The sequence below is a fragment of the Magallana gigas genome, chromosome 3 (genome assembly GCF_963853765.1).
Source record: "Magallana gigas chromosome 3, xbMagGiga1.1, whole genome shotgun sequence".
Taxonomy (NCBI): domain Eukaryota; kingdom Metazoa; phylum Mollusca; class Bivalvia; order Ostreida; family Ostreidae; genus Magallana; species Magallana gigas.
The window spans coordinates 58,444,315-58,468,935 of NC_088855.1; the positions used below are offsets into that span (position 1 = coordinate 58,444,315).

Genomic DNA, 24,621 nt, shown 5'->3' on the forward strand with positions numbered 1-24,621 from the left:
ATGCAGGATGTACAACGATATCTTTGATATTGATATTCACATAAAGATTCCAATTAGTGCATTGTATAAGACTCTGTAATTGATACTGTAATTCACAGTTGTACATCGCGGTCTTTGATACAGGTACGTGTAGGTATGATTGACCGGTCATTACCTGGTGGTGACCAGTGTGTCTCGGCGTCTGACGGTGTCCTCATCACCTGGTGACCATTCTATGCCCCCACCCATCATCCTATGTGCCTGGCATCTCAGTATATCACGGGTTCTCATCATCCGGTGACTATTTATCTCAGTATCTCACGGGTTCTCATCATCCGATGACTATTTATCTTAGTATCTCACGGGTTCTCATCATCCGGTGACTATTTATCTCAGTATCTCACGGGTTCTCATCATCCGGTGACTATTTATCTCAGTATTTCACGGGTTCTCATCACCCTGTGACTATTTATCTCAGTATCTCACATCTCACGGTGTTTTCATCATTCACTGACCTTTTCTCAGTAACTCACATTTCACCGTGTCTTGCAGCTATAGCTATGTAATGCTGGACAAGGGAGGCGACATAGCCATAGACTCAACAGCGGTCATAGCACAACGGTTATCATTAACAGTTTACTCACTGAGTTCAACTAGGTTGTGATCTGTCAAAATACCCCTTGATTGATATTTTACGTTTAAGTATAGAAAAAATATTTATATCGGTCAATTGTCGTTATATTACAACAACCAAATAGCCGCAGATTGATTAAAGTTGTGATTATATCTATATGTCTAACATTTTTGTATAATTTATGTTTTCACGTTAAATCTATGGGCCATATGTTTTTTTGGTTATACAAGATACAATACACGATACAATACACGATACAATACACAATGCAATACACGATGCAATACACGATACAATACACGATACAATACGACAATCATAGTGGTGTTTTACTGGATACATCCGGTTCAAAATGGTTATAATGAATTAAGAAATCACATGACATCACCAAATACGGAAAAGTGTCAAAGTTAAATGTATAATTGCCGTTTTATCTGTTCATGTGCTGATCAGAATTTCGACATTTACGTACAATAACTTTAGATTTTTAGATGCAAATTATATTTAACATCACAATGTTGTCTTTGTTGTTTCATACGTCATAAAACGATTACAATCAGCTGGAGAAAATTATTTATTCTGCTGACGCAAGTTACGTATTGTATCGTACCCGTATGATACAATAGGGACAGTATTTTGTCGTTAAAATCACGCAATTGGAAACAATAGTTTTAACCAGTTCCCTATAATTTCTAAGCATTCGACAGAAAGCCTCCGCCATAAAGAATATGTCAGTCCAGCATGCTTTGTCGATAATTCATGCTTCATGGACATTTCTGGTGATTAAGACGGTATAAAGATCTTCATTATCTCTCCATCATAAATGTTTGGCGATTTAAGAACTGAATCATAATTCCACCTGCAACGAAAGAGAACAATTAAGTATGATGGATGGACTCCCTCCTGTGCCCCCTGATATCTTTATTCGTCAAACATGTGAAATATTCATTAAAGAATGTCTAAAGCAGATTTGGAGGGGAAATCTCCGAGTTAATGACGCTGACCAATGGCCAGGGAGGGGTATTCCGTGATTCTGCCAGCCTCCATCAGCTGGTACTCTGAGAGCAATGAAAGCTAAGTGCCACACAAGATTTGGCCCGGTGACCAAATATCCCGGCCAGAAGAATTCTTATAAATCAAAGTGAGCAAAATTCAGTTTTGACGTTTCAAATCTATCCAGATGTGCAATGTATTGTGCAGAAAAAGATGTTCTTGTTTTCATTTGCCAACTGCTTACACTTGCTGGGGATGATGAAGAGCCGAACTCTTGCAGTCGTATATTTATGATGTTCCTAAAAGGTGCCACGAGTAAACAGCGAGTTAATCTTTGGTTGTAGAGAACAACTGCATTCGCAGAATATTTCAATGTGTCAAAACAAACAGAATTAGACCTTGTTTATTCAGACTTTTCTTTTTTCTCACTTGGATAAAGTATATATCGCAAAAAAGCCATTTTTAATGTAAACTAAATTCAAATCGCACACTGTGACGATTTTTCTTTATGTTTTTAAGGCAAATTGCGTAACGTTTTCTTGGAGGGTAACTCGTAGACGTCGCTGTAATCTGTGGGGATTTTGAACGATGTTTTCTTTCCGTGAAATTTATTACGTATTATCGATAGAGATTTCTACCCTTTTTCTTGTGTTATCTACAAAAACTTATTTGTTATAACTTACAGGGCAACAATAAAAACAGCATCGCTTATTATTTAGCACTTCTCTCGAAAGACAAGACCAGATATTAGGAGATAGTGAATTCGTTGAATGCCAATTGATAACGATATTCTCAGAATACTGCTCTCGCCGATAGACAATTCACTCGCTCAATCTCTATAAAACCAATAGGAAACATTACACTGTGTAGTGAATGAAAACAATGTTGACGCCACTTAGTTGTGTAAGTCGTGTATAAGTTTATATGTGAAAAGAATTGTTTGGTTAAGATACAAAGATGATGGAAAAAAGTTTCAGTTTAGTTGCACAGAGAAGTATTTCTTTATATAAATCATTAGTTCATACGTAAATATAAATGTCTTTCGATAACTGAATGAAAATAAATTTGAATACAGGAAAACTAACTTCAAAGATACAGTCACAGTAGGAAACAATAGGAAGAGGTAGTATTCTAGAGGGTATGAAAGCTGTTTATTTTTCATGAGCTGTATATCTGAATCCCAATGATTTCATTGCCAAAAGGTTCATATGTACTTGTCTCATGATATGTGTAAAATGTCTGCAACCTATGAATTATCTCTTTGAAGATCTCACGTGCACGCGGTCATGTCTACAGAGGCTCGTGTTCGTGACAGGCGCAGTCAGACTCGGGGGGTGAGGCCAGACTTGCGGGAGACGGCCGCATGAACACATCGAACAAATCGTTCTACAGTAAATCTCTTGGTGGCACAAAAATATGCAATCTTGTGGGTTTGTTAAGAGCACAATTTCTAAGCATTTCAGTATCTAATTAAACAAAGTTCTTTCTGGTGCATAGATGTGTCCGACAGGACCCACGATCTGTCGTGTGGTATGATATGATAATTATCAATTAACTGCTTTATTGACTAATTGTTTCTGTCGATTACACCTCCAAACACCCAAATGGTTTTTTCTTATTAATGTGTACCAATTTTCTGCATACATGTACCATTGTACCATCGTGATATCCTATGAATGAATCAGTATAGGCGCAATAAGAATCAACTTGATGTCTCTGAATTGAGCTACTATTGCAGTTGGAGCTTCCCACGGAGTAATAATATACATCTTGTTATCCACAAGGAGTAATAATATACATCTTGTTATCCACAAGGAGTAATAATATACATCTTGTTATCCACGCCCAGAAACCAGTAATAATATACATCTTGTTATCCACGCCCAGAAACCAGTAATAATATACATCTTGTTATCCACGCCCAGAAACCAGTAATAATATACATCTTGTAATCCACGCCCAGAAACCAGTAATAATATACATCTTGTTATCCACGCCCAGAAACCAGTAATAATATACATCTTGTTATCCACGCCCAGAAACCAGTAATAATATACATCTTGTTATCCACGCCCAGAAACCAGTAATAATATACATCTTGTAATCCACGCCCAGAAACCAGTAATAATATACATCTTGTAATCCACGCCCAGAAACCAGTAATAATATACATCTTGTAATCCACGCCCAGAAACCAGTAATAATATACATCTTGTAATCCACGCCCAGAAACCAGTAATAATATACATCTTGTAATCCACGCCCAGAAACCAGTAATAATATACATCTTGTTATCCACGCCCAGAAACCAGTAATAATATACATCTTGTTATCCACGCCCAGAAACCAGTAATAATATACATCTTGTAATCCACGCCCAGAAACCAGTAATAATATACATCTTGTTATCCACGCCCAGAAACCAGTAATAATATACATCTTGTTATCCACGCCCAGAAACCAGTAATAATATACATCTTGTAATCCACGCCCAGAAACCAGTAATAATATACATCTTGTTATCCACGCCCAGAAACCAGTGGGATCGTTACAGTTCTTTGTCGTTTATTTGAATATCATATAAAATCTGTACCGAACTAACTCAACCACGGCTAGCAATCAATGCCCCCACATTTAATGCAATCTAACAAGTAAACACACATACATTACATAATACGGTGGTAAATGCATAATGAAGTACTATACAACAAAGATGCTTGGCATCAGAGAAGATCCGTGGTTTGCATGTCTGTATAATGAGACAGGACAGGACAAAACATTGCCAGAGCTGTCCCCACCACCGCCAGAACGAGGCCCCAGCCCACCTCACACTGCTCACTATTGTACATACTGGATCCGCCCCCGCAATGTTTCCGGATGAACTTGGAATTGAATCCCAAAGGATAAATGAAAAGACCGGCAATCATCACCAGCACTGAAAGGAAAATCACAGATTTAGCAGCAAAGTCAATTTTATCCACTTCTTGATAAACTAGATGTATTTGAAAAAAAAAATCAAAATAATGTCATGTTGTAAATTTTGTATTTGCTAGTACTGCCACCCGGTAAATTCACATTTTATAGTATGACAATAACCTTGTTACAGTGTAAGTAGGTGATAGAATTTTGGTATTTGATTCAAATGTAGAGTAAGGAAAAAACATATTATGTTTGATTTGGCCGGACGGTTACACTTCCGATTAGTTGAAAAATTATAACTTCGCCATTAACAACATACAAACAGACAAAAATTATGTATTTCTTGCCACTTCGTATTGGTTATTGTTGAGCTTACATTATGTTTCAATAAATCCACAGAAAATCATTCTTTCATACAATAATTAAAGTCTAATAGAGGAGCATTATACGTTTTTAGAATTACAACAGGAACATATTTGTTTTGGTTAAGGTCTTTTTTGTGTCTTGTTAGAAATGAAATGTCTAATACTCTCAACATCAAGGACAACTTTTGTCATCAAAAACTGTAATGTCGGAAAGAATATTAAGATTGCTGCAGTAAAAATCAGAATACATCAATTCATTCTGACAGAGAGCGGGTGTAAATTCGCCATAGGAACTAAACATGGAATTGTCACGCCAGAGAAATCCAGTCGATAACAATTATCCTCATAGTCAGGAATACAACCATTAATTTTAATTTTAAAACCAGCACACATACCCACAATATTATTTCCTTTTTCATGGAAAGTAAGGCATATCAAAAATTTTGAAGGAATCCTGATAGAGCTTGGGCTCTACAGTTTGTTTAATGTCCATGGAACAGTAGTTGAAGAATTCCAGAGAATTGCAAGAGTATCAAATAGCTAAAAGAATTCGAAGCTAATTAAACTAAAACCCAAAATCGATGTCTTGTTAGGAAGAAAACGATAAAATTACTAGTATGAATTATGTAGGGAGATTATTGGCCAAGATTAGCCAACAGAACACATTAAGTGAGTCAGAAGTCGAGGAATGGAGTCACTGCCCGGCGTTGTTTTAACTCGTTTGCTCATTTTCTAATTGAATCATTGAATTCACAATTAAGGTTAAAATGAGCAATTTCTCTTTTATCCTCTCGGAATATCTTCTCGTGACAAAATGGTTCCCTTGGGATTTGATTGGACGGTGTCCACGCTATCAGCATCAATCCCGTGAGTCAGAGCTAATTATAGCCTGTTCCTGAAACAGTCCTATATCCGGGCCTCCACGCGGTGAGTAGGTTTCATTCATGTTTTCCCGTAAACTGATACAGACTATAGCACTATATTTCGGTGTCATCCATTCACAGTGCGACAAGTATCGGCTGCAGGTGTCAACTCACTCCACTAATTATCATCAAATATTTTCACAATTTTTCGCCAGCGTTAAAAGTTCCCAGGGGATTTGCATTGAGTTCTCTGAAAATGGAGAGTTTGATTAAATAAAGCGACAGTTTGCCAAATGAGAGATGATTTGGAGCAACACATTGCTTGCTGGCCCGCATTCCTGCGTCCCCCCGTGATCGGGTGAATCATTTCTAAGACGATAGTCTGCCAATTGCGGTGCATTATGCTGTGAAACCTTGCATGTAATTTGTTTTAATTGCTTGATTCGGCAAAATTGATTGCTTTTAAGTTAGAGAAACAGAGAGAAAGAGAAGGGAAGCTTGAATTTAATTTGATTAACGATTGTATGATTGCGTTTACGAATAGAAAATGAATAACCAATTTTTAAATCATTTGCCTTAAGAATTACTCTTTGTCTTATTTTTTAAATACAGTAACTGTTTTTTAAAGTGTTGTTGATATGTGTTGTGGATGTTTTTATTTAAATTAATTCACATTGCATTTTTACAGATTTTTTTTAAACATCTCCCTCTTTCTTACCAAAAACAATTTGTAATTTATGCAGTTCTAAACTGAATTTCTACGATCAACATGATACTACTATTGTTTTGTAAACATAGTCCAAATTCGGTTTATCTTAACTCTTGAAGGTGTTTTAGTTTTATACCAGACTGTAAAATGTTGTAAACTCACTAGAATTAAATCAAATAAATAACTTCTTTTGCGGTCTCTCAGTGACACAATTTTTCTTGCATTCATTGTGCTACATTCTTGGTTTCCATCTTGAAATGTATAAAAAGAGAATTTTTTCTGGCGTATTCATGTTGGCTGTAAACTCTGATTGAAATAGTAATCTCGGATGTGTTCTTTCCTTGTAATCATTAATAATTGTCAAGAAAACTCGCAAATAGAAACCAACCTCACGTCTTCCGGGATAAATCGGAGATATCAATATGATAATTGCAGGCTTCAGTGTGCATAAAATGTCGAGTTACCGAGGACTCCGGGTGTACGGTTACAAGGTATGATAATGACGTCTGGGAATTCCCCTAATCCAGATCAGCCAATAGAATCCCTCCTTTATAAACCACACTAAAACTGGAGAAGAGATGCAGAGTTCCTCCGTTAAGGAGGCCATTATTGTTGGAAATAATGTACGACCTATTTACTGTGAAATCAATGATCCATCGAGTAGAGTCAGACTTCCATTTCTATATCATATGGTGCTCTCTTGAATAGTTTTCACATGCAGTAATTGCAATATTTTCCTAACGTGTGAAAGACAAAATACACGCAATAGAATTGTATATTATGTTTGTGTCCAGTATAGTTAAACAATAAAAATATTTCTTTAACATATTCATTTTGATATCTCCTGAAAAAAGTTTAAGCCAATTCTTTGATATTTTGCATTCACTGTTAAATCGTATTTGTTTGCCTTCGCAACAATGACCCAACGTCATTGGATAAAATGTGTCACGTGGTTGCCGTCTATATTTCTTAAACAAATTATAAACCGCAATATGGCGGAAACGCGTCGGGTTATTAAAGTCCATAAAATACTTCTAAAATCCAACACATTTACATCGACAGTCACAGAAGGTAGGGTAAGAGGTAAAAATATCGAAAAATTTGTCAACAACAAACATATTTTACAATCGGTGTATAACAAGAAAGAGGACGGACGTTGTCTTAAAATGTTTTTTAATCAGTCCTAGTTTACTTAGAACTGGGTTCACCATTGATATTAATCCTTATTATAGTTATAAACGCTTACGAAAAAGCTTTTCGAATATGTTGTCTTAATAATAGGTTAATATTGCGCATTTTATTAAAATAGAAAGAATAATTTATATAATAAGATAAATATTCGATGATTTTTTTATGCGATTTTGTTTCATATCCAATTTTACCTATCATATACATACATGTGTACATCACAAAACAATCATTATAATCCGTTGGAACTAAATTGAATACCAATGGGTTCGTTGGACAACACTTACACATGAAACGTCATGGATTTCATAGGTACTGCATGTACTTACACAGATACTTACTTTGATAAATTATTGACAATTCTGGCAGATGTTAGTATCGAAGAAAGATATTGAATATAATAAAAAATCTCGAATTCCTAGGGTTTTTTTTTTTAACTCAAAAGATATATTGTCAATTATTCTATGCGTCTGATATATTTAATAAAAAGACTGACAAATAAGAAAAATAGTTATGCTGACGAAAGTAATCTTACGTTGAATGTCACCTTCAAAATAACAAACCTGTCTCGGAGGGAGGGCGATAAAATAAAAAAAAAACAAGCCATTTTTTTTTTAATTTACATTAATAATACAGTGAGTATTTATTCTACTTAGACTATATGTTAGTGGTTTTGGTGTCAGTTATAAAGACAATCTCGTAGAGTATCCAATAAATCATCTATAGTGTCCCCGAGACATTTCCTTTTTCTACAGATTGTAGTATTTTCGTAGGTGTTGGAACCGGGGTGGGGGGGGGGCTAGGGGGGGGGGGGGGGGCTTGTCAAGATTTCTGAGGATTGCCCCACTTTCAATTTGCTTCCGACGCCACTGATTTTAGTTTTAAAAAATCAAACTGGAAAAGATAAAAATTTTAAAACGTACCTTGTTTGTTTTTTAAACGACGATTTCTCTTAAACCTACGCGCGGGCGGCGTTAAATCTAGATTTAACTTCGGAGAGTCTAATTAACCAAATATAGTTTTTATTAAAGTTTTTCCACTCATACTTTATATTTGAGGCTTAGAAAAGCTAACACGTTTGTATTCTTTTTAAGAAAATCCTATCTAGTTACTACATTCCAAATCCAACATTCTCATTCATCTTACAAAATATTAATATTTTATGAATTTACATGTATTTTTTAAATTGAGAGTTAATTAAAACCGTAAATTACCACCCATCCCCTAAACATCTACAAATATACGCACTATAAAACAACGTAACTCTTCCTTCTGCAATTCACATTCACTATGATAAATTGGAGTTATCCCACTTTATACAAGACTGTCACACTTCCATCGGGAAGAGTTCCCTTATTAACGTTCTTGGACAACAATACTTGGATCTCCCAGAGATATCCTCTGAGAGAGAGAGAGAGAGAGAGAGAGAGAGAGAGAGAGAGAGAGAGAGAGAGAGAGAGAGAGAGAGAGAGAGAGAGAGAGAGAGAGAGAGAGAGAGAGAGAGAGAGAGAGAGTTTTCCAAAAGGAAGGAGTACCCGAGGCCTATTGTCGGTTATTTTAGGATGTGAATTCAATAAATGAGTCTGAAATTTCAGGGATGAGGAGGGTCCGGACTCTCTAACTGCAAAACTGTTGCTGTCAGAAAAACAGACTGACAGCCGCGAGTCAATATTTTTTTTCGGTAAGCTGCAGTCCTTGTTGGTTGCTCTGCTGCTACGGTCTCTAGACCCCCTATAGATCCTTGCATTGAGAGAAGAAAGAAAATTTAGGAGGGAGATGTTAGTTATATTTAACGCGAGGATATAGGATGCAAGGTGGGGGCTTCGCAGTTACTATACCCGAGACACCCCCCCCCCCCCACCGATCTGGACCTAATTTAACTTAAGTAATTAATATCAAACAAGACCACGTGTGTTGGGAGAGGGGCACATTATTCTCAAATTTACACAATTCCATTTTCGTTTTAACCATTTCCTTATTTCCCCATTCAATGAATCAGAATTTGAAATTGGCGAAGTCGGTGAACATCCCCCTTTTTTTAATTTTTTACTTATCAAGATGCTACGCTAGATTTGGTTCCCGCTTTTAAAAACTACATGCATGCTTAGTGCTTGCAAATGATACACATACCATGAGGATGTCCCGATAAACGATTTGGTGGTAAATCTATACCAGAACAGACTTTTAGAACTCTTCTTTTTTACTTCGTTTCTTAATCATAAAAATGTTATCAAGAAGAAAGAAGCAAGCATATTAAAAGAATTGATCTTTGACGTAATACCGGATAAACTGTGTGAAATAAAAAGTCTTTGTGAAGTCGATATTCTGTCATATCTCTCATAGTAAAGATCCTCTTTAATCCTATGTATGTCGCCGCGTTTTGTGAGATATCAAACATTTGGCTCGGAATAATGTCAGAACCGTTGATGACGCTTTCGACAACGAATGCTGTCTGCTTTTGCCATTCCTAGACTTCCGGTTCCCCTCTCTGATGCCATGACGGATTCACGAATCAAGCTGAAGGTTCCATCCTGTCTTTTCATGACCGTCATCACAGTACATTCACTTGTAGCGATAAATCAAACAAATAAAAACAACGCGCACTTATTTCATATCACGAAACTCCCACTCTCCAGAGTGTCACCAAGTATGGCACGCCAAATTCACAAAAAATAACTAATCATTTAGTTTCACAGTCGATATACTAGGTTTATCGATTGTTAACTGTAGTTTACGAACTGCAAACTATATTTTAAAAATCGTTAACAAAAGTTTTCATATGTAAGACCATATTTAATGGTTGTAAACTATAGTTTAAGATTGCAAGTTCAAGTTTTTCTGTATGTAAAAAAACGTTAACAATATTGATTTCTCTGATAAATATAGAGTCATGTAAACTATATTTTACATTGGTTAACTATAGATAAGAGATGCTAATCATAGTTTCACAATCATGAACCTACATTTATCAGATAAACTTTGTTTTGCAACTGCAAATGGTTGGGGTTTTTTTCAGCGTTAATTATAGTTTTACACCTCTAAAACATAGATGGTCTATGGTTTTTAACTGTAGTTTTTTGTCTGTAAACTACAGTTTACAACCGATAAATCAAATTTCCTATGAAATTTCCTGTGAAACTATATTTATATAGCTCATATTTGTTAACTTGGCGTGCCATAACTATTGCCATGTGGGTATTACGTAATAATGATCTAAATTGACACGATTTAGCCCCAGCAACAATTTTGCAGTGTTTTGTAGAAAAATAGAATTAGAGAGTGTTATTTGATAATCATGACTAATAATCTTATAGCCAAACGATATTTGTGATGTGGAGCAATTTAAAATCAAAGTACTGAAATGCAAAAAATGATCCATAAGGCTGGAAACGGAAGACGAATACTTAAAAGTTAAAAAACGAGTAGTTTTCAAATTAATGTCGTAATACAGGGAACACGAAATGAAAGGTTCTGGAAGAACATATTTTATGTATAGTATTTTCATAGCTGTGATAGACATTCGATAAATATATAAATAACTGGCTTCATGTGGTACATGTGTATATGATATGCTGATAGATTATTTTAAAAAAAGAGAAGCTTTTTTACATAATGTTCCTGGCTTTTGTTACGAATAGAACTCTCTCTCTCTCTCTCTCTCTCTCTCTCTCTCTCTCTCTCTCTCTCTCTCTCTCTCTCTCCAATTATTTCGGTTCTCAGTAGGGGTGGTTTTTATTCAGCTCATAAGCACTTGTTGACGTCAAAAAGTCAATACAAAAAAGTATCCGCATCAAATATGAAGCTGATCATTTGTCCATTTATAGCCCTGCTGTAACTAGTTGTCATTTGAAAGTATTGAATTAACGAAGCTCAAGGAAACCCGATACAAGTGTAATTTGTATAAGACATCGATTCTCTGACAGGTTGGGAAACAATCACAAAACAAAACATATTTACTAATGGGAGGAAATTCCTCTAATAAATCACTGCCTATTATTTGGAGGGCCAGAAATCACGCACAAAGCGCCGGTATTATAAATCAGGGCCTCTATAATTGAATCGAGCAAATTTACGCCCGCGTTTGAAGGATGTTAGGTAGCAAACTGACAAACAAATTAGTATTCTACTTTATTGAATAAGCTTTTCATAAAATAGAATTACGTACAATCTGTTTGGATCATGGCTTGTCAATCTACGATGTTTTTATAACTAAAACAGCAGTAAATACATTTTGTGAGAAAAACATGGCAATGTTTCTGATCCAATCAAAATATTAGTTTATATTTGATTGGCAATACACGGTTCTGACTTTGTACCGTTGCTTTGAGTCTAAATGTTATTAATCAAAATTTCTATACTTTTAACTTAAGTGCAACATTTCAAGCGCAAATACTAATATTCAACAGCAAAACAAGTATCGACACTCTTATACTCGTCGATTAAGAAACTGTAAAGAGTCGCCAAAAATAAAAAGAATAGACCCCATCCAATACCCTTTTTTAATCAAGACGCAAACAATTCAATCCGAACAAAAAACCTAGACATGCACGGTAGTTTTAACATTTTCCTCCTGAACATGAAAAATTTTTAAATGATAAACAACGCCACAAATGAATACTAGTATATGTGTCAACACTACAAACTACATGATATTGCTCTCATAAAGCAAACATCTGCTGTAATATTGACCTTTGCTGACATCGAAACTTTAGATTCAAGGTCACAGCACATACTTAAATTACAAGTGCTTTAAGGTCGAGGTTTGAAGTTTAAGGCCAAACAGAGAAAAATGCAGTCACATTTGCTATGAGTTGACACTTAGTTCAAGGTCACTGCCCATATTCACTTCCCACCAGCACTTTTTGTGTGAAGCTTGAGATATTCGATGACCTTGACCTTAGATGCATGTAGAAACTCGGTTTACAGAGCGGGGGTTTAATTAAACCTTGATATATTAATTAAACCTTGATATATTTTTGTTTTGTATATCATTATTTATTCTAGAATTCATACAATCTTCTTTATTTGGAATAAGAGATAGTCATATCCACACCTTGCAAAAGTTGTTTCTCTTTGCGGGGTAACACAAAAAAACCCCAAACTTTCCCTTTCGTTATGGAAACAAATAGTTGGGCGTCATGTAAGGAAATCTCTTTGAATTTGATTTATTCCTTCAATGTGTGGGTTGTCCCATCCTGGTGCAATCAAAATACATGCAGAAAACAGATATTTAGCGTCAAATGACATTTAGATATAAACCTCTACAAAGGCTACTGTGATAAATCCATGGGGTTTCCCCTTAAGGAAGGAGTCTTCTCGTTATCAAACATACTTCTTATAATAAGAAATTCATGAAATTTTGACAGAGTCAAACGGATCAACTTACAAAATGATTCTATCAGTTTTATCAAATTTGACCTTTTTGTTTTCGCATAAGAGCAGGTCAAGGTCACTACCTTTTTCCTCAACGTAAAGGATGATAAAAACAAGTGTAGGTCTTTGTAGTTCTGTAGTCATTTATTTAAGATATGAAGATTCTATTCTTCAATGAAATGATAGAACATTAGAATGTCTATCAGCTTATACTACTAAATTGGAATAACTATTTATACTAAAACTGATATTGCTTAGCCCGCATTTCCTCTAATTTTCTTAAATTTTGATGGAATTTTCATTATTTTTTCATGCTTCCAATAATAAAATATTTATGATTTTTATGTATAATGAAGACTTTATAAAAAGATATAAATTGACAGAAAAGCTAATATATTGACCATTTAATAAGAGAGAAAAACTGATTTTAGTGATTTTTTCACAAAAATCAGTGTATAGAAGGGCACTTTAAAAAGCCTACAAAAATGTAGTTTGATAGGCAAATCATATTTCAAACACATATTCTGAAACATAAGTATCATATCATTAGTGTACATTAGTGAAAAAATCCAACATTAATGTTATTGTTTTTAAAATGCTAAACCAAACTCATTAATCTGCAGCAATTCTGAATTGCGCAATATGTGATATTTTCCTACGCCAATATTACGCCAAAAATATAGTCCTTGTTAGATTCTAAACTTTGATTACTTTTTCTATGCCAAGTTGTACGATAATAAAAAAAGAAAGAAAAATATTCTATTATAATTTCCTTTCATCTTGATTTAATGAACAATTAATCAATTTTACGTTTGACAAGTCGAAAACCATAAAAGACTCCTTCCTTAAACTGTTAAAGATGACCGTCAAAGGACATAACTTTTGTAACGTGTGGATTGGTCTATTGTGTTGGGCTCAGAATTTTGAATTCATCATAAATAAACGGAAATCATCCATATTATTGTTGACTTAGGTTCCTTTAACTTGTTTTGGTCTTACCTGCGATGAACTGCACGTAGCCCGCCATGACAGTGACGGATTTGACGGCGTCGTTAGGAATGCATGACGTACACACCGCCAGGAACGCACCGCAGCACAGCAATATACATCCACCACCAAAAAGAGTGCACGACGCCTGCCACGCCCCGGACGGGAGACTGCCCAGGTTGAAATATCCCCCATAGAACTCACAACGTTGCTTTCCAAAGTCTGGACTGACGACGTCTAGAACCGTGACGCACGTGCTGATTAGCCCGAAACTTTCGGTCTGATTTGGAGTGACGATCCAGATGGGCTGGATGAAGGAGTAAGTTCCGAGGGCAGAGACCAGAATCGACAGGAAAGTCCATATCAGTAATACGGGGGAGTTCATGTCAATGGCCCAAACATCTTGTTCTCCTTCGATGACTGGAAAAAAAATTATGTTTTGAAATCCCAGTTTGGAGCAATAAATAATAAAGTAACTAACAAGAGTTCCTCCTCAATGGCTGGTTTTAATTAATTGCGTAATTTTGTTATTTCAATATTGCATTTAATAGAAATGGTGTTCAATAATTCAGCAACTTGATTTAGTGCTGAAATTTAAAAGCCCGAGTGACGACTCAATAAACACCGGAAGTTGTGTTTGAATATCGGGATCCGTAACTCTGTCTCATTTCTAAAGAATCGTCATGGCGGAAAATGAAAACCTGTCATAATCAGCAGCCACAATTCTTTCATTTTTATCTTCATCATTAAGGACATCGTTTATTACGTTTAATTTGAAATCGATTGCTTCGATGTACATGTAAAAAGTACTAGTATACGAAAAAAAGTTCAATACTTTGGGGGTTTAAATTTTTTACTATACTTATTGAATATGTTTAGTAATTACTACATCTGCCATTTTACATGAATGGCTGTAGATACATTTGTAAATCTTGAGAAATATATTGCTCTTAGATGAGTTATAGTTATGGTTCCTTTTAATTCTTGATCAAGCAATCCTTATGATACTCACTGATCAGCCAGCGTCTGACATACAGAAAGTCTAATTGATCGATAGTACATGTATGATACACTTAATTCTTATCTACTGTGTGATAAAGGGAGATGCCTATTTATGTCAATAACGAATTGCATAATAGTTATCTTTTTATTTAATCTGTACTAATTGACTGTGTATATCCTTCCGCACGTGTGGGGGCGCGCCGTGATCTCTGTGTAACCAATCGTTTCAGACCTCAGTGTGGCGACCCAGCCATGTCGTCATATCGACCTGCCGCTTAGTCTCCAAGAAACGATAATTTTAATGCAGCTAGTTTACGTATTTCTAAAATAGTAAGCGTTAAATGTTTGTGGTGTCAAATTTATTGTAGGGATGTCTGAACTCAGTAACTTAATCAACGATTTCACTCATTTTCGATGATTGAGATTAAATGTTTAAGCATACAAGTTCAAAAAAATTTGGTGTACAATATATAAGACCCGTTACAAGTGTACATAGAAACGAGGGGATCAGACAATGTCCGTTCGCTCAGTAACTTAATCAACGATTTCACTCATTTTTGATGATTGGGATTAAATTAATACCGTCAATTTTTAAGCATGCAAGTACAAAAAAAATATGGTGTATAAAATATAAGACCCATTACAAGTGTATATAGAAACGAGGGGATCAGACAATGTCCGTTCGCACTCCGACTGCTCTTTCATACGTTAAGGAATACCAGTAATTGACTTTGTGAAAATTAAAGTGGCGAATCGTTAATTGTGATTTTAAAAAATCATATGTAAAATTCAATATCCATTGTATTCGGAGCATTGAAATATAAAATTACACACTGGATCATAAACAAAAACGTTTTTTTTTTAAAAATATGTTTGCTAGCAGAACCCCATCTCAATTAGACAGGATAATAACAGAGCTTTTCTATCGTTGATAGTTCATTGTATTCCAATCTGAATAGAAATTTGATAAGAAATGTTCATTTGGTTTCGTAATTTAGATGTTCTGATAAAATATTTTTGTGTTGAGCATAGGTTTTGATAAGTGCGCGTTCTCGGAGTACATCTTTTTTTCTCTTATTTCATCTTTTTGGATTTTTTGGTATGTGGACGTGTTTGTATATATATAGTGTTTAATTTGTAGAGGTATTTTTGTGTAGTACGGGTACTTCTGTCTAGTAGTATAATCTATGAATACATTGATATGTGCCTCTGCTACGTGTATTTATTTATTTCTAGTGTATATACGTGTATGAGTACGTGTCTCTGTTACGTGCATTTCTTGCTAGTGTATATAAGTGTATGAATACGTGCCTCTGGTACGTGCATTTATTTCTAGATTATATACGTGTATAAGTACGTGCCTCTAGTACGTGCGTTTATTTCTAGTGTATATACGTGTATAAGTACATGCCTCTGGTACGTGCATTTATTTCTAGTGTATATACGTGTATAAGTACGTGCCTCTGGTACGTGCATTTATTTCTAGTGTATATACGTGTATAAGTACGTGCCTCTGGTACGTGCATTTATTTCTAGTGTATATACGTGTATACGTACGTGTCTCTGGTACGTGCATTTATTTCTAGTGTATATACGTGTATGAGTACGTGTCTCTGTTACGTGCATTTCTTGCTAGTGTATATACGTGTATGAATACGTGCCTCTGGTACGTGCATTTATTTCTAGTGTATATACGTGTATGAGTACGTGTCTCTGGTACGTGCATTTCTTTCTAATGTATATACGTGTATGAGTACGTGCCTCTGGTACGTGCATTTATTTCTAGTGTATATACGTGTATGGCTGTTTTTTCTGTACCTGCATTTATACCTAATGTATATAAATGAATTGAATAGGTAAATAATTTGAATGTATATGTGCGTGTACTTTTATCTACACGTATGTAAATATAAGGATACTTGCCTTTTTCTCTTATGTATGATTGATAGTGTTTGTGTTTTAGTATTTCTGATAAGTGAACCTCCACCTTATACATATACATCTATGGATACGTGTTTTGTATGTGTTCCAAGCATCTCATTCTCTGATAAAGAAAATCCTTGTTTATATATCAGTGTAGTTACATACGATAGTCTGTATTAGAGTCTGTGTCATTACTTGTATAAAACATACTTTGTCATCAATAAAGCAGCGATCAAATTATGTATTGAGCTGATATTTCGGTTTTTAATTCGGCTCGCTATGTTGGAGATAGTGATGTTTTGAGGAATGACATACATTGATGCCGTGGCTTACACAGGGAGCACAAAGAAGGGCCCTTATCCCGACAGCTCCAATTGTTGCCGTCCGTTGTACTCCTTTTGATTATTAATGTGACGCTCTGATCAATATTCATGTAGATATCATATTCTTTCCCCAGGGAACTCCAATATGCTGTACGTCAGGATAAAATAGGATAGATGCTCTTTTCCTCTATCCAGTCCTTGTAGCGCCGGACCATCGATTTCACCCCGGTCGTTATCCAAAAACACAAAATGGTTTTCTACATGATTCATCATAAGATGGTGGGCATAAGCAGGTTCTTCAAGATCAACAAATTACTGGACATTACTTTTGCATGTTTATTGCAGCATTGCAAAACTTTTAAAAGCGTTTTTGGTCCATTTGGGTGCAATTAGCTAACATTCGTGGGATTGATTTGCAAATGAAATTTTGAAGAAAAAAAATATTTCTTTAAAAAATTTTATGACATTCTATGGCTAGAAATTGTTCAGTTGCAGCAATCATAAACTTTATGCTTCTGTAATCATAATCATTTGGCCGTTTTCATTTCATGCCCGGTCAGGTCTAAACACACCGATAATGCATGCATTAGGGAGAAGTGTCCCGTGGCATGCAATTTCCGGAAAATCCCATAACGAGGGGGTCCTTGTTCCCTCATTATACCTTCATTATTTTGTCAATCACCATCTCTCTTTCTCTCTCTCTCTCTCTCTCTCTCTCTCTCTCTCTCTCTCTCTCTCTCTCTCTCTCTCTCTCTCTCTCTCTCTCTCTCTCTCTCTCTCAGAAATCCCTTAAATTCTTTTGAAAATAAAACAATGTCGAAAGAAAAACCTTGGTTTTTGTTCCAATTATATTTTAATGCTTTTCTAAGCATAAAATTCATAAGTTATAGTTCTAAAATTTGACAGGATTAAAAGTGCGCTAGGATTGCGGACTGATACAGAAGCGGATGTTTCCCACAAATGAGTTTATAATTAGTCCCCGGGAGAGATACTGTATCGGTCCGCACTCAATAATCAGCGATGTAACTTCATTATATCATAGCAGCAATATGTCAATTTTCCAGTTGACATTTTACTTTCTATTACAATGCTATACAAATCAGCAGAATACACTTGTACTACACCACTCCAGGGAGGCTCTTATCGTCCTTGACCTTTCCAGTTTTCAATTGACCCGAGAGGTGCACCATGCGGTAAACAAATTACATGTATTGAATTTTTGACAAATAATGGCAAAACCTTCTAGCGTAAAGCATAATGTTCTTTTTTTAAAGAATGTTACATTTGTCAGCAGAGGATTAGCTTTAATGTCGAAGTCATTTAGATAAAATGGTGTATTCGGGAACTTGGAAGTCCAATAATATTGAACTGTTAATGACTATTTTTGCTTTAATCCCGTGTTGATTAGCACAACAAATGCCTATCTCAAACACGCTCTTTCGACCTATAAATTGTTTTAAAAAAAACGAAAAACCCATGTATATTTATTGTCAAATCGAAAGAAAATATAAAGAAAAGTCTTAACATGTGTATATGTAAGACACCAGAGTAAAGACCCATTCAGTCAAACTTTATTTGTAATTAAATAAGCAGATTACGCTTCGTTTGCGAGATTATAACAAAGATTATCTTGCTTATAACTCGAGATTATAACAAAGAATATCTTGCTTATAACTTTACACTGACACTAAAATTTTGGTTGATCATTAGAAAAGCACTACTAAAGCATTGTAAACATTAAAAACAGGAAAATAAAATTTGACCAAAATCGTGACCAGCAATAGCTGTGAAACAGATTGGAGTAGTAGGGAAAATTTTGCAGAAATTGTATCACACTCACAATCCAACTTGTTGGTCTATGTTTATATGATTGTGTCACCTGTCCTTTAAACATCCCTTGTTCTCAAACTACATACAGAAACACAGCTCACTACAGTTAAACTCTGTTAACACGAATTCCCGGGAGAACCTGTAAATTGTTATAGTGACATCCCTAATCTTATTAATCATAGATAGCCATACAAACATAGGTACAAACTGAACTAAAGCTTGTTTTAGATTACACAGAATACTACAAATATCACGTACCACCTATAACTGTGTATCAACGTACACGGAATACTACGAATATCACGTACCACCTATAACTGTGAATCAACGTACACGGAATACTACGAATATCACGTACCACCTATAACTGTGTATCAACGTTCACGGAATACTACGAATATCACGTACCACCTATAACTGTGTATCAACGTACACGGAATACTACGAATATCACATACCACCTATAACTGTGTATCAACGTACACGGAATACTACGAATATCACGTACCACCTATAACTGTGTATCAACGTTCACGGAATACTACGAATATCACGTACCACCTATAACTGTGTATCAACGTACACAGAATACTACGAATATCACATACCACCTATAACTGTGTATCAACGTACACGGAATACTACGAATATCACGTACCACCTATAACTGTGTATCAACGTTCACGGAATACTACGAATATCACGTACCACCTATAACTGTGTATCAACGTACACGGAATACTACGAATATCACGTACCACCTATAACTGTGTATCAACGTACACGGAATACTACGAATATCACGTACCACCTATAACTGTGTATCAACGTACACGGAATACTACGAATATCACGTACCACCTATAACTGTGTATCAACGTACACGGAATACTACGAATATCACGTACCACCTATAACTGTGTATCAACGTACACGGAATACTACGAATATCACGTACTACCTATAACTGTGTATCAACGTACACGGAATACTACGAATATCACGTGCCACCTATAACTGTGTATCAAGTCAAACAGAATACTACGAACATCACGTACCACCTATAACTGTGTATCAACGTACACAGAATACTACGAATATCACGTACCACCTATAACTGTGTATCAACGTAAACAGAATACTACGAATATCACGTACCACCTATAACTGTGTATCAACGTACACGGAATACTACGAATATCACGTACCACCTATAACTGTGTATCAACGTACACGGAATACTACGAATATCACGTACCACCTATAACTGTGTATCAACGTTCACGGAATACTACGAATATCACGTACCACCTATAACTGTGTATCAACGTACACGGAATACTACGAATATCACGTACCACCTATAACTGTGTATCAACGTACACGGAATTCTACGAATATCACGTACCACCTATAACTGTGTATCAACGTACACGGAATACTACGAATATCACGTACCACCTATAACTGTGTATCAACGTACACGGAATACTACGAATATCACGTACCACCTATAACTGTGTATCAACGTACACGGAATACTACGAATATCACGTACCACCTATAACTGTGTATCAACGTACACGGAATACTACGAATATCACGTACCACCTATAACTGTGTATCAACGTACACGGAATACTACGAATATCACGTACCACCTATAACTGTGTATCAACGTACACGGAATACTACGAATATCACGTACTACCTATAACTGTGTATCAACGTATACAGAATACTACGAATATCACGTACCACCTATAACTGTGAATCAACGTACATAGAATACTACGAATATCACGTACCACCTATAACTGTGTATCAACGTACACGGAATACTACGAATATCACGTACCACCTATAACTGTGTATCAACGTACACGGAATACTACGAATATCACGTACTACCTATAACTGTGTATCAACGTATACAGAATACTACGAATATCACGTACCACCTATAACTGTGAATCAACGTACATAGAATACTACGAATATCACGTACCACCTATAACTGTGTATCAACGTACACGGAATACTACGAATATCACGTACCACCTATAACTGTGTATCAACGTACACGGAATACTACGAATATCACGTACTACCTATAACTGTGTATCAACGTATACAGAATACTACGAATATCACGTACCACCTATAACTGTGAATCAACGTACATAGAATACTACGAATATCACGTACCACCTATAACTGTGTATCAACGTACACGGAATACTACGAATATCACGTACCACCTATAACTGTGTATCAACGTACACGGAATACTACGAATATCACGTACCACCTATAACTGTGTATCAACGTACACGGAATACTACGAATATCACGTACCATCTATAACTGTGTATCAACGTACACGGAATACTACGAATATCATGTACCACCTATAACTGTGTATCAACGTACACAGAATACTACGAATATCACGTACCACCTATAACTGTGTATCAAGTCAAACAGAATACTACGAACATCACGTACCACCTATAACTGTGTATCAACGTACACAGAATACTACGAATATCACGTACCACCTATAACTGTGTATCAACGTACACGGAATACTACGAATATCACGTACCACCTATAACTGTGTATCAACGTACACGGAATACTACGAATATCACGTACCACCTATAACTGTGTATCAACGTTCACGGAATACTACGAATATCACGTACCACCTATAACTGTGTATCAACGTACACGGAATACTACGAATATCACGTACCACCTATAACTGTGTATCAACGTACACGGAATTCTACGAATATCACGTACCACCTATAACTGTGTATCAACGTACACGGAATACTACGAATATCACGTACCACCTATAACTGTGTATCAACGTACACGGAATACTACGAATATCACGTACCACCTATAACTGTGTATCAACGTACACGGAATACTACGAATATCACGTACCACCTATAACTGTGTATCAACGTACACGGAATACTACGAATATCACGTACCACCTATAACTGTGTATCAACGTACACGGAATACTACGAATATCACGTACCACCTATAACTGTGTATCAACGTACACGGAATACTACGAATATCACGTACTACCTATAACTGTGTATCAACGTATACAGAATACTACGAATATCACGTACCACCTATAACTGTGAATCAACGTACATAGAATACTACGAATATCACGTACCACCTATAACTGTGTATCAACGTACACGGAATACTACGAATATCACGTACCACCTATAACTGTGTATCAACGTACACGGAATACTACGAATATCACGTACTACCTATAACTGTGTATCAACGTATACAGAATACTACGAATATCACGTACCACCTATAACTGTGAATCAACGTACATAGAATACTACGAATATCACGTACCACCTATAACTGTGTATCAACGTACACGGAATACTACGAATATCACGTACCACCTATAACTGTGTATCAACGTACACGGAATACTACGAATATCACGTACTACCTATAACTGTGTATCAACGTATACAGAATACTACGAATATCACGTACCACCTATAACTGTGAATCAACGTACATAGAATACTACGAATATCACGTACCACCTATAACTGTGTATCAACGTACACGGAATACTACGAATATCACGTACCACCTATAACTGTGTATCAACGTACACGGAATACTACGAATATCACGTACCACCTATAACTGTGTATCAACGTACACGGAATACTACGAATATCACGTACCATCTATAACTGTGTATCAACGTACACGGAATACTACGAATATCACGTACCACCTATAACTGTGTATCAACGTACACAGAATACTACGAATATCACGTACCACCTATAACTGTGTATCAAGTCAAACAGAATACTACGAACATCACGTACCACCTATAACTGTGTATCAACGTACACAGAATACTACGAATATCACGTACCACCTATAACTGTGTATCAACGTAAACAGAATACTACGAATATCACGTACCACCTATAACTGTGTATCAACGTACACAGAATACTACGAATATCACGTACCACCTATAACTGTGTATCAACGTACACAGAATACTACGAATCCTTAGCTGTAAGAGTAGAATATTGCTATAATTCATTCATTGAGTGTAGCAGATCGCGTGCTACATAATACTTTGTTTCCACACATAAGCCGCTAGATGTATTTACAGTAATAATATGATTATTGTCTACAATCATCTGCTGATACAGCTATTTCACTCAATTACAAATGATAAATTCACACCAATCATTATCAATTTTTTATTTTTTTTTTGGGGGGGGGGGGGGGGGGGGTCATCATCACTTTCTCCTACAAACGTACAGTAGATGAAATCTCCGCGTTTACATCGAAAAAAAATACTTCAAGATAAATTTATTTTTTTTCTTGAAAAAAAAAAGTATTTGTATGATTCAAATTTGGTTGTATAAGAAAACCTCTTTATTAATACCCATAAAAGAATTCTACTAAATGAAAATTCCCATTTGTTAACAAAGATTAAGATATGAGTAAATCGGGTGCTGATTTGAAATTCCATGAATACATCACTTTACATACATTTTTTTTTTAAATTCAGAACTTATCTTTTAACCTTTTAAAATTAAATCAAACCCTGTCATACAATTAAGACACTTTAAAGATTTTGATTCAATTTTTTTTTCATGAGTGTTGGTTAAACAGAAACATTTGTTACAGTATACACACATTGCTGGAACTTTTCTCCTGCCAAACTTTACATCCTGGATTAAGAGGAAGCAGGAAGTGATTAGATGAGAACTTACCCTCGGTCCCCTTGGACGTGTTGCGGTTCACGGTGCAGACAGGCCGCTGATTTCTCCCGTATCAAAGCTCGTTATCACGAATAAAAAGCCTGGAGTCAGGGCACTTGTTGCACAAAAGTCCGTAAGTTCCTCTACTCCTTGGTTCTTACTCCGGCTGCAATCAATCAATATTCCCCATTCATAGACAAGCGATGAATAAAGGCATAATTCGACTTGATTGTGCACAGTGGAAATACCAAATTAGATAATAAGTATATATATGTATGTATGTTAAGAAAAATATCAGATTCCGAGAAATCCGTTCAATGAACTTCGTCCAGAGTAATAAAATGAAATCCGAGTTTTCCTATGACCGTTCGAACGACTTTGCATCCCCCGATATTATAAGCAGAAAGTTTGAGTGTAATTTGTCAAATCCCATCGATTCCAATAAAGTAAGAAAAGCGAGGGCCTCTGTAGCTAGCTGGTTAGGTCTCTCCTAACCACTCTGAATTCAATAAAAGATGTAAATTTAGTTGTAATCGAAGAGTTAACATAAATTACGGCCAATTAGAACAGATCGATATGTGTTGTTGTCCAAATATTGAAGTTACAGTATTTCTCTCCCGATATAGGACCAGAGGAACCATGTACCTGAGGGAACTGCGGGCTGATATTGTTGTATACCTGTTGATTTGACGACAAAATATGCAAAATGGTGACTGTAGTTATATAAT

General features: G+C 35.8%; 1 protein-coding gene across 1 annotated transcript; it reads right to left on the bottom strand.

Annotated features, from left to right (window-relative positions):
- Positions 1-4,224: 4,224 nt before the first annotated feature.
- LOC105339069 (LHFPL tetraspan subfamily member 2a protein) lies at positions 4,225-24,372 on the bottom strand. The gene is made up of 3 exons (XM_011444472.4): positions 23,906-24,372; positions 14,023-14,430; positions 4,225-4,541 (listed from the first exon to the last, which is right to left on the bottom strand). Exons 2-3 carry the CDS (start codon positions 14,393-14,395, stop codon positions 4,330-4,332), a joined length of 585 nt encoding a protein of 194 aa, XP_011442774.3. The 5' UTR covers positions 14,396-14,430; positions 23,906-24,372; the 3' UTR covers positions 4,225-4,329.
- Between the last annotated feature and the right edge of the window lie 249 nt (positions 24,373-24,621).

What these genes read in the sequence shown, in the direction of transcription:
- LOC105339069 (XM_011444472.4), bottom strand. Translation starts at nt 14,395, where the DNA reads ATGAACTCCCCCGTATTACTGATATGGACTTTCCTGTCGATTCTGGTC. An exon ending in CTACGTGCAGTTCATCGCAG is followed by an intron (nt 4,542 to 14,022) that starts GTAAGACCAAAA and finishes TTTTCCTTTCAG; the next exon opens with TGCTGGTGATGATTGCCGGT.